We start from the raw sequence: 12,091 nt of genomic DNA on the forward strand, positions 1-12,091 counted from the left end.
AGCCGGCGATGGCGAGCCCCCCCCCCCGTAACCGGGGCGCTTCCCCTCCTCGCTTTCCAAACGCGCAGGCACCGCCAGCCGGGACGTGGGCACCGCGACCTCGGAGCCCCGGGTGATGTTGCCATAAGCATCAGCCTTCGGAAAAACTTCGGGTGCCTGAAAACGCTCGTGGCCGCAGCGACCGGCACCCCCGGCACCCCCGGGAGTTTCTCCCGTAGCTGAGAGGCGGCGGCTCCCCCCGTCCCGCCTCCCCCCACGCCCCACAGCCCCGGTGTTTCTGCAAACTCCACACCGGCGGATCGGCGTGCTGCTTAACCGGCTCCCGCCTGCAGAAAGCCGCCCTTTTCGCATGGCTCTGTCCGGTGAAATGCAGGCAACCCCCGAGCACTTGCTGCCCCTTCTCCCTTCCCTCTTCTCCCTCCCATTTCCCCCCCTTCCCTTTTCCTTTTCCCCATCTCTTTTCCCTTTTCCATTCTCTTTTCCCTTCCCTTCTCATTTTCCCCTTCCTTTTTCCCTTCTCCCTTCCCTTTCCCCCTTCCCTTTTCCATTCTCTTTTCCCTTCCCTTCTCATTTTCCCCTTCCTTTTCGCCTTCTCCCTTCCCTTTCCCCCTTCCCTTTTCCATTCTCTTCCCTTTTCCATCCCTTTCCCCTTCCCTTTTCCCTTCGATATTCCAGCCGTTACTTCCTCAAGGTAGCTGGCGGCCTGGAGTCCACCTGCACTTCTCAGCTGGCGACGGAAAAGAGCACAAGTGTTGTAACAAGTGGTTATTAGCAATTCACAGTAACTGCAATTAGCCAAAGTCAACACGAAAGAACTGCTGTATAATCTAGTAAAGAGACGTTTAGGTTGAAAAAACCCTGAAGTGCATGACTGGGAATTAATTGCCTGGCTCACAGCGGATTTTCCCTAAACTGTCTCGTTCTTTCAATAAATAACTTCGGGAACAGAACTCGCTCCAGCCAACTCTTCTAGTCATCATGTAGGAGTTATTCTAAAAGCAAGACTGCATCTTCCAGCAGAACTTTTTTTTTTTTTTTTTTTTTTTTTTAAATACAATGTCATAATTAAAAACGACTCCCCCAGAACTTGGAAATTATGTGTAAGGAAGGAGGAAGCAAAGATTTATGCTTCCGAGATTTCTGTTCACAGTAAGACGATCACTCGTCGTACCTCGAACAGAGCTTTTCGTTTCCACATTACTGTCATGTAAGCGAAATTTTGTCATTTCCCCTTCAGAAACCAAAGGGGAATAGTCTTATTACCCTGATGCCAAGCTCCACACACCTGGAGGGAATTGAAGTCGCTAAAAATCACATCTCTGCTGTTCTTGGTGCAGTAAAAAGACAGATGATGTCCAGCCCCGAACTATTTTTGCCCTGAATGCACATGGCTCCCGTCACATTTCCGAGTTCTCACGGCAGAAAACGCTCATTTATTCTAAAGTTGCCAACATACACGTAAACCCACCTAGTCCAACCTACAGCATCTCCCCCTGTGTATACATTTACGGGCATGTTTTAGGGATATATATCCGCCCCATGCACTCGTGCGGTGAGTGCCAACTTCTGCGTACACCCAGCTGGGGACCGAGGCACATGCAGCCACGCTGCGCCGTGTTTGTTTGCCTGTCTGCCTGGGGAAGGCGGTGCTGGAGGTCCCTCTCGGTAGCCGACCCGGTTACACGGATCTGCGTCTCTATGTAGCCCGGGATGCCCGCGGTTCCGACCGCCCCGACACCCGAAGCGGCGCCGACCCCTCCTCCCCCCGCGTCTGAAGGGAGCACCCCCAGCGCCACGGGGAGGGGGGCGATCGGCAAGTGAGTCGGGGGGGGGGTGGGTGCGGAGGATGGGGGACCCCCCCCCCCCCCCCCCCCCCAAAGCAGAGACGCTGCCTCCGGGCGCCGCAACCCCCTTGGGTGGTGGTGGTGGTGGTGGGGGGGGGGGGCACCGGGGTGGTGATGGCGGGGAGAAATCCCCGCTGCCGGCTGATTGCGGCGGGCGAGCTTGCCGCTCCCCCCCCCCCATCCCGCGTGTGCGTGTTCGTGTCTGTGTCTGTGTGCCCGCCGGGGCGGGGGCAGGGTTCACTTCCCGGCTCCCCCCCCCCCCGCCCTCCTTTTGCCGGCGAGGCGGGTACCTGTTGGGCAGGCAGCGGGGACCAGGCGCTCCCCAATGCGGGCCGGCCCCCGGTGCGGGCCCGGCGCTCCGCGGAGCTCGGGGCGGGGGGGGGACGACGAGGCGAGGCGAGCCCCATCCTTCCCCCCCGCCCCGCCCCGCGGCTCCCCCGGCCCGGCGGGGCCCGGGCTCCGCTGTCCGCGGGGGGGGGGGGGGGGGGGGCACGGCCAGCGCCCGCCGGGGGAGCGGGAGAGGCCGCGCCGCTGCTCCCGGCCACTGATTGCCAGGAAGGGGCAAGCGCCGCAGCTCCGGTGCCCGCTGAGCGCCTGACAGACCGTGGAGCCTGATTTATACCTGGCCCTGGCAGCCTCTCCGCTGGGGATTTCCCCCTCGTCCCACTTTTTTTTTTTTTTTTTTTTTTTTCGCCTTTTCGCCTTCCCCCTCCCTTCCTGGAGCGGTGTGAAAGGGGGTATTTTCTTCAGGGTATAAAGCTGAGAATACAGAGGAAGAGAGGCGAGGAGCTTCACCTCATTGCCTCATCCTCCCTTTCATGTGAACATCCTGCAACATTTCCTTCATCCTGCCGCACCTCTCACCTGGCCAGCGCTGCCCAGATCATGTCCGCTAAGCTCCTGCCGGTTTTCTTCCTCCTCTCAGTGTTTCACGCCTGGTAAGTCTGCGCTCCCCCCTCCTCTCCGCTTCTCTCCCCTCTCCTCGCTCCGGGGCTTGCGGGCTGGAGTCCCGCTCGCCGGAGTTTGCAACGTACTCGGCGCCCGGGAAGGGGAGCGGGCTCTCCCCCCGCGCCCCGCCGGGGCTTTATCCCCGCTCCCTCCCCGGAGGAGCTGCAGCCCCGCCGCCGTCCCTCCCGGGAAACCGGCGGTCACTCGCGAGGGCTCTAACCCCAACCGGCCCGGCAGAAAGTTTTCCGGCTCCCAGGGTCCGGCACCCGGCGGGAGCTGCCCGGTTTCCCCTCCCGGAGCGGCCGGCAGCCCCGAGCTGCCCGGTTTCCCCTCCCGGAGCGGCCGGCAGCCCCGAGCTGCCCGGTTTCCCCTCCCGGAGCGGCCGGCAGCCCCGAGCTGCCCGGTTTCCCCTCCCGGAGCGGCCGGCAGCCCCGAGCTGCCCGGTTTCCCCTCCCGGAGCGGCCGGCAGCCCCGAGCTGCCCGGTTTCCCCTCCCGGAGCGGCCGGCAGCCCCGAGCTGCCCGGTTTCCCCCTCCCGGAGCGGCCGGCAGCCCCGAGCTGCCCGGTTTCCCCCTCCCGGAGCGGCCGGCAGCCCCGGTTTCCCTCCGCGCTCCACCGCCGGCGGGCCCGGGGTGAGGAGGGAGGGGGCACCCGCGGGAAGAGTGAACCCCAGGGGCCAACTGGGGGTGCCCTGGTGCCCGGGTTTTTTGGGGGGGGGCGCGGCGGCTGCTCTGACCCGCGGCCCGGCGGGCTTGGAGGGGGAGGGCCGGGCCGGGGGAGCCCCTGGAACCCCCCGGCGGGGCTGCGGTAACGGCGGCGGTGGGCGGGCAGCGGGGGACGGCCGGCGGCAGCGGCGGTCCCCTCTGGGAACGGGCTCGCCCTCAGTCCCGGCGGTTGCCCGGGCTGCCGGGAAGGTTCCCCCGCTGCATAGCCCGGGCAAACGGGGTCGCCTCGGCGTCCCTCCGCCGCCAGCCCGGCCGCAGGCACGCTCAGAGGCCCTCCCCGCCTGCCCCGCACCCAGGCGCCATCTCTCTCCCAAATCCCCACAGGACCGGGAGGCCTTTTTTTTTTTTTTTTTTCTTTTTTTTTTTTTTTTTTCCACGTCGGCACCCAGGCGCGAGTGCTGCAGGAAATCAACCCTTTCCCCACACCCTCCCAGAGGTTCCCCAGCCTTCCTCCTTTGCAGTTTATGCGCTGCCTCCTCTCCGTCTCCCCGCAGGATCAAAACTAGCGGCCCCTGAGGAGTTTGGGGAAGGCGGGCAGCCTGCCTTCCCCCCCCCCCCCCCCCCCCCCACTTTGAGCCTGGCCTGCCGCCGTCCCGTGCTCGTTCCTGCGGATGGCGGGAACGTGCTGGGAACTGGCAGTCACCAGTCAGGCTACAGGTGAAAATCCAACCTCAGGTGCCTTCGAGGAGCTTAATCGCGTAGAGAGGGAAGTGAAATCACAAACGCTTCAAGAAGAAAAAAAAAAAAAACCGCCTTGAAAAAAATATGTGTCGCTGCATTAGCGAAACCGCTTCCACCCCCCGCCTTAATCTAGAAGGTAGGTAGGAATTTGGAAGTACTTTCTAGGAAACAAGCTCCTAGAATGAGGGGATTTAAAAGGTCTGCTTAGACTGTTGTGAGCGCCTGGTTGGAAAGAAGCGGCTCCCTGAAGCGGGAACCGTGATCCCACCCGAACTCGGCCCTCGCTTCCACGTGCGGCCGGTGAAGTTGGTGGTGGGCGCAGCAGGAAAAGGCGGGGGATCCGCGCCCCTTTCCTGTGGGGGATTCAGCACCGCTGCAGCGCTTCAGCTCTGAAATAACAACCGTGTGTGTTTGGAGACGGTGCCTCCTTCGAGAACGGTTCTGGAACTGCAGTAAATCTGAGGGAGAAAAAAAAAAATATACACAAAAAAAAAAAAAAATCCTCTTGGGTCTTTTAATGCTCATTGGGTGAGTCACGTAAACCCAAGTTTTTTAAAAATGCAACTCACTAACAGAGGAGGAAGGGTCATCTGTTTAAAATTTCCCCGAAGTTTTCTCAATTTTTGCAACTTGGTTATATGAGCTTTCCCTGTAGAAAATCCTCAGGGTGCTAGGTTCCAAAATTATTTTTATACAGAAATTGTACCTTGAACACACACAGTTTGTGAGGTCATGTTAAGTGATTCATGGCTCATCCTTAGGGATGTATTGGCTATAGAGCAGTTTCAGTTAAAAGTTTCATTAAATGCTCACATGGTGGTTTACAATCAATGTTGTGGGTTGGTGATGCTCTGTGATTAATTTTTTATTCTCGTATTCATTTTTTTTTTCTGTTACTATAGAATGTCAATCAAGTCTCCTAGACATTGGAGATATTTTAAAAGTCACTAGTGTCATGAAGAGAACGAGAGGGAGAAAGAGAAGGGAGGTTGCTCTGATGCATGTAGCACATCCCATGAATAAGCAAGGCTGGTACCTCCGATTCTCCATTGCTTTGCACCTTGCATAATTAGTGACATTTGTCTAAAAAGGTTGTGAAATTATATTGTCCCACCAGGGCAGTTGCAGGTCTAAGCAGCACATGGTTGCTGCTGTACGTTCCACCACTGAGGCTATCTTTTCTCCTGAGAACTTAATCTCAGTTTAACTGTCGTAGGTTTTTTCTAGTGAGAGACATCAATTAGAGTTGGTTTCTAAGATACCAAAAGATACATCTTCAAATCAACAGTTTACTGTTTGTGCACAAAAAACCGCACAAATTAAATCAGTCTTGTGTGAAAATAGCTCTAGCTGTGATTCCTGGGCAAACTGTAGTTTCACCACATTTATATCCGCATACCCTTAAAATAAAAAAAAAAAAAAAATCCACCTATGAAGCAAAGAAGTTGCAACTCTTGGTGTAGTACTGTTTTTAAAAAAATGTCATTACAACTGCAGGGCAATTCAGATTAATTTATGCAGTGTATTTGTGTGCTTGTGATAATCCACCTTAAATTCAAGGAACAAGCTCTTAATTCTAAGCCTTGTAATACATTAAACTCTGAAACTCAGGCACCGAGAATATAATAATTTATTAATAGGATAAAATGATCAGGAAGTATTAAATGAACTGAATTTTTAATACTCTTATTAGCCTTTGTGCAAGAGATGAATCAGTTGTCTTGATGTATTAATAAAATAATACTGTAGATGTTCACTCTTTGTAGGAATATGTGGTAAACTAACTAGTTAGGATAGGTTGGTTAAAATACTACTCTGATAGCTGTATTAACTCCCAGAGTGTAATTTTTTGAGAGACTGGCCGAAGACAATTTCTAAACAATTCTCAATCATGGCCGGTCCCCAGACACTCAACAACTGTTAATGGAAACATCCTGTTGCAAAAACAGCCTGAGGCTGTGGTAGATGCAAAGCCAAGGGAGATACCTAAAACTTACTCAGTGTGGAGATTTACTCAGAATGTGAACTCAGATTTTAGTTATGTAAACTAACATATTTGTTTGATTTGTTATTGCAGTTCTAGAAAGGTTGAAGAAGATGAATATGAAGACGGAACAGCTAACCAAAAATGGGTTTTAGCTCCAAAAACACAGGACACAGATGTGACTCTCATACTGAACAAGCTGTTGAGAGAATATGACAAAAAGCTACGGCCAGATATTGGAAGTAAGTACTTCTTTCTGCACGTGTGAGGGTGGATCTATGCACCTATGGGTGCAGAAAAGACATTATATGTTGGTTACTGTGCACAAATGTCTGGGAAGGTGGAGATGAAGTTTCTTTGGCGGAAGTTAATTTCCAAGTCAGTATTTCAAAAAATGCTAATTCTCTTGGGAAGGTGTGGTGGTAATTTAGGGTGCTAAACTCTGGTTTGCTTGCACAGTTTATGCAGAGATGGGGAAGGGCTAGCTCTAAAGTATTCAGCAGGTCTTTGGCAGAGTTAGGAACATACTTGGCTCTTTTGTCATCTGAACCATGCATATGAAAAATTCACATTCTGAGAAGCAAACAAAAACCTGGCATATTAAAAGCAAAAAGTAGGACACAGCAAGAGAAGAATGTGCATCTACTTCCTTCAGAATGTGATTATGAACGTTATATTCCTTAGTGCTGAGAAGGCACTAGGATTTGCTTGTGTATAGGTCAACTCTGGAGATTTTCCTCCCCAAACCAGCAGACATCTTATCTCCAAAAGAAATCTGATAGAATGGAAGTGTCCTGTGGGCAGTACTATTACATATAGGTATAAAATTTAGATAAGAGATAGTAGATACCTGCATATAACAGGTTTTTTTGTTGTTGTTGTTTTTTTTTTTTTTTAATTTATATAATGAGGTTGTGTGTTTCAAACCAGTATATTTTTGCCTTTTGTGCTTATGCCCTGTTTGCCTTGTTTGCATCCTTCGATCAGAATGGCTGTAGCACAACTGCTGCTCAGTTTGCTCACAGAAAGTTTGTATGACAGAAATCAGAGACAATTTCTCATTTACATTTACTTCACCTTGTATATAATTCAGAATGAACTGGGAATGAGGGATGCTCGAAACAACCACCTAGTATAATTTGCTTTTCCTAAATTTTTGCAGAGATTAGAGGGAGAATTCCTACCACTGATTATAAGTGAAGGTGCCATTAGCTGATGGCACATGTATTGATATACTTTCTAGGTGATCCCTTTGGATCAGTTTAGAGGGAAGTGAGAGCCATCTGTATGTATTCACCATTACAATTATTAGTGTCTCATAGCTACATCAATACAACAGTTCCAAAAAAAAAAAAAAAAGAGCTGTGGTATGAAAGAAAGTGGCATTTGTTTTCAGTTTGTTTGTTGGCTTTTTGTTTGTTTGTTTTTGTGGGGTTTTTTTTGTTTGTTTGTTTGTTTTTTTTTATGGCTATTACTTTGATTTTACATTGTATTTACAACGACCATGTTTGACAAATGCGTCTGTTTTTAACACCGGTGACATTTCTATCTCTCTCCACATAGTTTGTCATACTGGATTTAGCTGATTTTAATTTCTGATGGAGAAGTGGCTTAATGCAGTTCCCCACCCATATCAACATCTGGAAGACATTCTCAGACAAATTTTGTATTTTACTTTGCACACCATGTCCTCAGATTTCTGACTTCAGGCAGAGTAAATTATGTTATGCCTACGTGGGGCGAAGTAATCATTCAAAGTCCCTGTGTCAGTTGCCATAAAATCGGTAGAGGTCAGACATACCTAACAGCACTGGAAAATCCTTGTTACCAAAATAATTCCTTTTGTCTCTCCACAAACTTTCATAAATCCTGTTTTAGAGAAAGGAGTTAAATTACACAGCTCCTCATATATTGTACCAAACAGAGATTTTACAGTTCTCAACTACATCCATCTCTTTCTATCAAGCATCTCGGTCCTAGGCCATTTTTCACTTTGATAGAAATCTGGCTACTTGAGAACTTGAGCTGAGTGTTGTTCAGATGTAGAGAAGTTAGTTCACTGCTGGCTTCCTTCCCTGGTCCCTCTCCTATCTTTGATGCAGATAAATAACGTTGCCCTTTTGAAGCCAGGGAGCATTTGTCAAGGAGAACACGAGGGGAATGTGAGAGAATCAGGCATTATATCTAACTTCCCTGAATTGCTGGCTGGTGCCTCACACACAAGCACATCATCTGGGGGAAGATTATCCTTCAGACTAGGTGGTCGACTTGTCCTGGCAACTGGCCTGCGTTCCTGAACTGAAGGTCCCAGCATTAATGCTAATCAGTTAAAGCATATTACATACCACTTCAATCACCAGGGAAAAAGGTAGTGGACCAGGTAACACTGAGCATACAATTAGAAAACGCGTGTTTTGTGATTTATAGAAAGCATGGAATGAACCGGTGGAGGAAGAGAGAAGCAGTTCTGGGAATCAAGCAGAAGCGCAGCCAGCAAAGGATGTTGAGGGTTAAATCCAGGACTAACATGCAGTCAGCTACTCACTAGGGCCTTTACGTTTGTGCAGTGCTGCCTGTGAGCAAATTGGCTGTCCCACAGGACAGGGGACGCTCACCGTTTCATGCCACCTGGTTCTTCACTCAGTTTTCTAATCCTTTATTGCAAAGCCACTCTTTCTAACAGTGGATAACTTTAGCGGTGCTCCTGAAGAAATGGTCTTCCCTCCGAATGCAGTCAGAAAAGCCTAAGGATATACTGACTTCTTTGCCTTTTCAAAGGATAGGATTGTAAATTTTAGATTGCTTGGGAACACGCTTTTGCAAGCCAAAGGCCAGAGGGAGAAGAAGGCAGCGGCCAATCGAAGGTATTGAGGTGCATGCTGTCCCAGGCATTGACATTTCTGTGGTTCTTCATCCTCCTGAGGGCAGCTCAGGTATGTCCAGGTACTGCCTGGCACCCCACGGGCATATTCTGAGCGCTCCCTTGCCACGCAGTTCGCCCCCAGGTCAGGAGTGTAGCCACCAGTGGATGGAGTCCTGGGAAGAGCCACTCAGCCACCCGCCTTCCTCCTCTCCCACCCAGCCCCTCTAAACCACCGTGAAGACTGTGTAGGGCAAGGCTGGGACATGCTCTTTCTTTTTATTTATTTTTTTTTTCTCATGCTTGCATATACTTGACCTAGGCTTTCATGTCAGTGACGGTCGGTCGGACCACATGCTCAATCCACACTGGGCAGTACAGGCACCAGCTGCAAGGGGCCCAGATAGGATTTTGAAAGAGCGGGTTGAACAACCGAAGTATTAGGCAAAATAGTTACCCCGTGAAGGCTATCAGCAATGGGACTTGTTTAGCTAAAAGGGGCCTTTGCTCTTTGGAAACAAAGCAGGGTTCTACTCGCAGGGGAATGTCTGACTGCATCCCCTGTGGCCACACGCTTGGCAGAGTTCTTGTCTCCGTAACCAGCACACCTCCCGAGGGTTTTCATTTTAATGGTGGCATCTGACAGTTTTTCATTGTACCACAGAACTTACACACTTTTTAGAATGGGGGGGGGGGGGGGGGGGGGAGGAAGAAACCAAAAAAAAAAAAGAAAAGAAAGCACCTCACCCTGAACAGTTTATACCAGCATACTGATTAGATCAACAAGTGTTTTATGGAGACAAAGCATCTTTCCCACCTCCTTTTTACCAGCTACAATTATAGGGCTGACAATCCTGGGTCTGTTGCATGGTATAAAAGGCACCAGTCCCAAATATCAGGTAAACCCATTCTGAGCTGTGAAGGTCTTAGAAATCTCTTCCACAGGCAAGTACTCTGTAGTTTGTTTCAAAGTCATTTGAAGTGAAGACCTGTTCAGTGGATGTGCAACATTTTCCAAGTGCAGTAAGGCTTGCTACACTTCAAAAGTAATTATTTTTTACCCGTGTCACACTGGCTTAAGTCCTGACATTTAGTAGGACTAAATTCTGGCCCTGAAATTTTACTTCCTCTTTATTAACTAAATGAGAACATAAATAATAGGCAAACCAACAGGCCTCAGAGTAGAATTATGTTATAATTACAGCTAGAAAAATCTCAGTCTTATTTAGCTTCTGTTAATAAATCAGTTTTTTTCCATTGCTCTAGTTTTGATTAACTGATTTAAAATTTAAGTTCCATTTAAAAAAAGAAAAAAAAAACAATGAAGCAAACCACGGGTAAATCAAATAGCACATGACAGAATATATTTCCTTCAAAGTCAGTTTGCTTTACTGAAACCTTTTCTCTCACCTTTCCTAATGGACAGCTTAGTCCACAATGCAGTCCTGGAAAATAAAAGCTACCTTTATTACCCTACATTTTTTCGTTCTTCATGTGGAATGTAGGTTGCCTTAAACAGAGAGAAAGTTTGTAGCAGTCTCTTCTTCCAAAGTGAAAGTTTTGCTGATCCCATTCCCTGAGTGAGCTTTACATGTGGAAGATAATATGCTAATTGTTTCTTTCATTGTGAAAGTCACCCTACCCATCAAAAAGGTGAGTATGTGAGAGGTTTCTGAAATGTGCCCAGGAGGAGGAAAAAAATCTTACCCTAGACCAGGCTCAGAGCTGCAGTACTCGTTTGGAGCATGAAGAACAGTAAGTCCTAAGAGTTACCTTTTGGTAGGTAGCTGGCTTGCTTACCTGAAAGAAAAGATATTTTTTTCCTCTTGTTCATTAAGAAGCAATAACTAACGTGGGTCAAAATTCCAGTGACAGCAAGGCTGTCATAGTAATATACTTCATAGTAATGTGAAGAGTAGCTCATAAGCTGAGCTAAAATCCAAGCTTCCCTCTTTATCTCAGCCTGCTAATGTGAAAGAAAACATGTTATTTCACCAGTAATTTTTAGAGAACAAACCCATTCCCGGAGCATCTCTAACAAGCCGTCAGCTACCTCAGCACTCTGAGTACCAAGGCTATTCTAAACCACACATCCGGCAGGCTGAGCCGGTGCTCTCCAGCCTTCCTGTGGTTACCTGCCCTTTTCACCTGCTCCTGAAATACCTTCCCCAGGACACAGCGGGACTAGAATAAGGGGTTACACACACCTGTTGGGTACAGACAGAGCTGCTGCCCGTTACCTTGCCCCGCGGTGTTCCGATGTGAAAAAGCGGTGTTAGAAAGTGATAAATTTCTGTTTCAGCATTTTTAAGAGGTGTCTTGAAAGTCATAGGAAAAATCCATAGAAGTTATTTCCCCTGCATTTCAGGCTGTACCAGTGATCTTTGTAGTTATTTATACTCTACCAGGGAAAGTTCAATAATTTCAGTTAACTTACATTTCAGCGAAATAATGCCGGTAAGAGAAAAGTCAACCAGAAGGGGCCACATTCTAGTGTACTCAGACTACCCAGGGAAATTGAAGGGATCATAAGTATTAGAAACTAAGCTAAAATAAGATAAAAAACCAAATCGAGTAGTAGCAAGTTACAAGACAGAACTTCTGAGCCTCAGAGTTACTTAGCTGACAGCTAGTTTTTCAATTTATCCTTCTTGCAGTGGTCAGCCAGATCTGAAAAGACTGAATTCCATTTTTAATGCGATAGAAGTCTTGTAAAGTGTGGTAGTTTATCATATTGATTTATTTTTCATATACTTCCTAGCACTTGCTTCCTAAGCTGCCCGCCTTATTCCTTTATTAATAAAAAATAGCCAAGCTGACATCAAATCAGACTTGAGGCATTATGGGGGAGCCAGAACAAGCGTGAATAATACTGATTTTACTGATATTATTCACTGAAAGGGTAGTAGGATAATTTGTACCGCATGTTTGCGTTCTCTGTTTCTCCGATGCATCACTATATTAGGGAAGGCTGCGAATCCCACATTGAAGAAAGCTTCATCAGACTGTGTTCTGAGGTGCTTTCACCACTAACGCCCGCTTTTGCCACC

The 12,091-nt window shown here is 48.8% G+C and overlaps 1 protein-coding gene across 1 annotated transcript in view; it reads left to right on the forward strand.

Moving 5' to 3' along the window:
* Positions 1 to 1,622: 1,622 nt before the first annotated feature.
* GABRG3 (gamma-aminobutyric acid type A receptor subunit gamma3) overlaps positions 1,623 to 12,091 on the forward strand; it is a 339,341-nt gene continuing 328,872 nt past the window's right edge. The window contains exons 1-3 of the mRNA XM_032982479.2: positions 1,623 to 1,817; positions 2,579 to 2,782; positions 6,275 to 6,423. Of these exons, the coding sequence (XP_032838370.2) occupies positions 1,711 to 1,817; positions 2,579 to 2,782; positions 6,275 to 6,423 (460 nt within the window). The 5' untranslated portion in view covers positions 1,623 to 1,710. The remainder of the gene's footprint in view (positions 1,818 to 2,578; positions 2,783 to 6,274; positions 6,424 to 12,091) is intronic.

Source organism: Tyto alba, unplaced genomic scaffold, assembly GCF_018691265.1.
Source record: "Tyto alba isolate M040663 unplaced genomic scaffold, T.alba_DEE_v4.0 Super-Scaffold_14, whole genome shotgun sequence".
NCBI classification, from domain to species: Eukaryota; Metazoa; Chordata; class Aves; order Strigiformes; family Tytonidae; genus Tyto; species Tyto alba.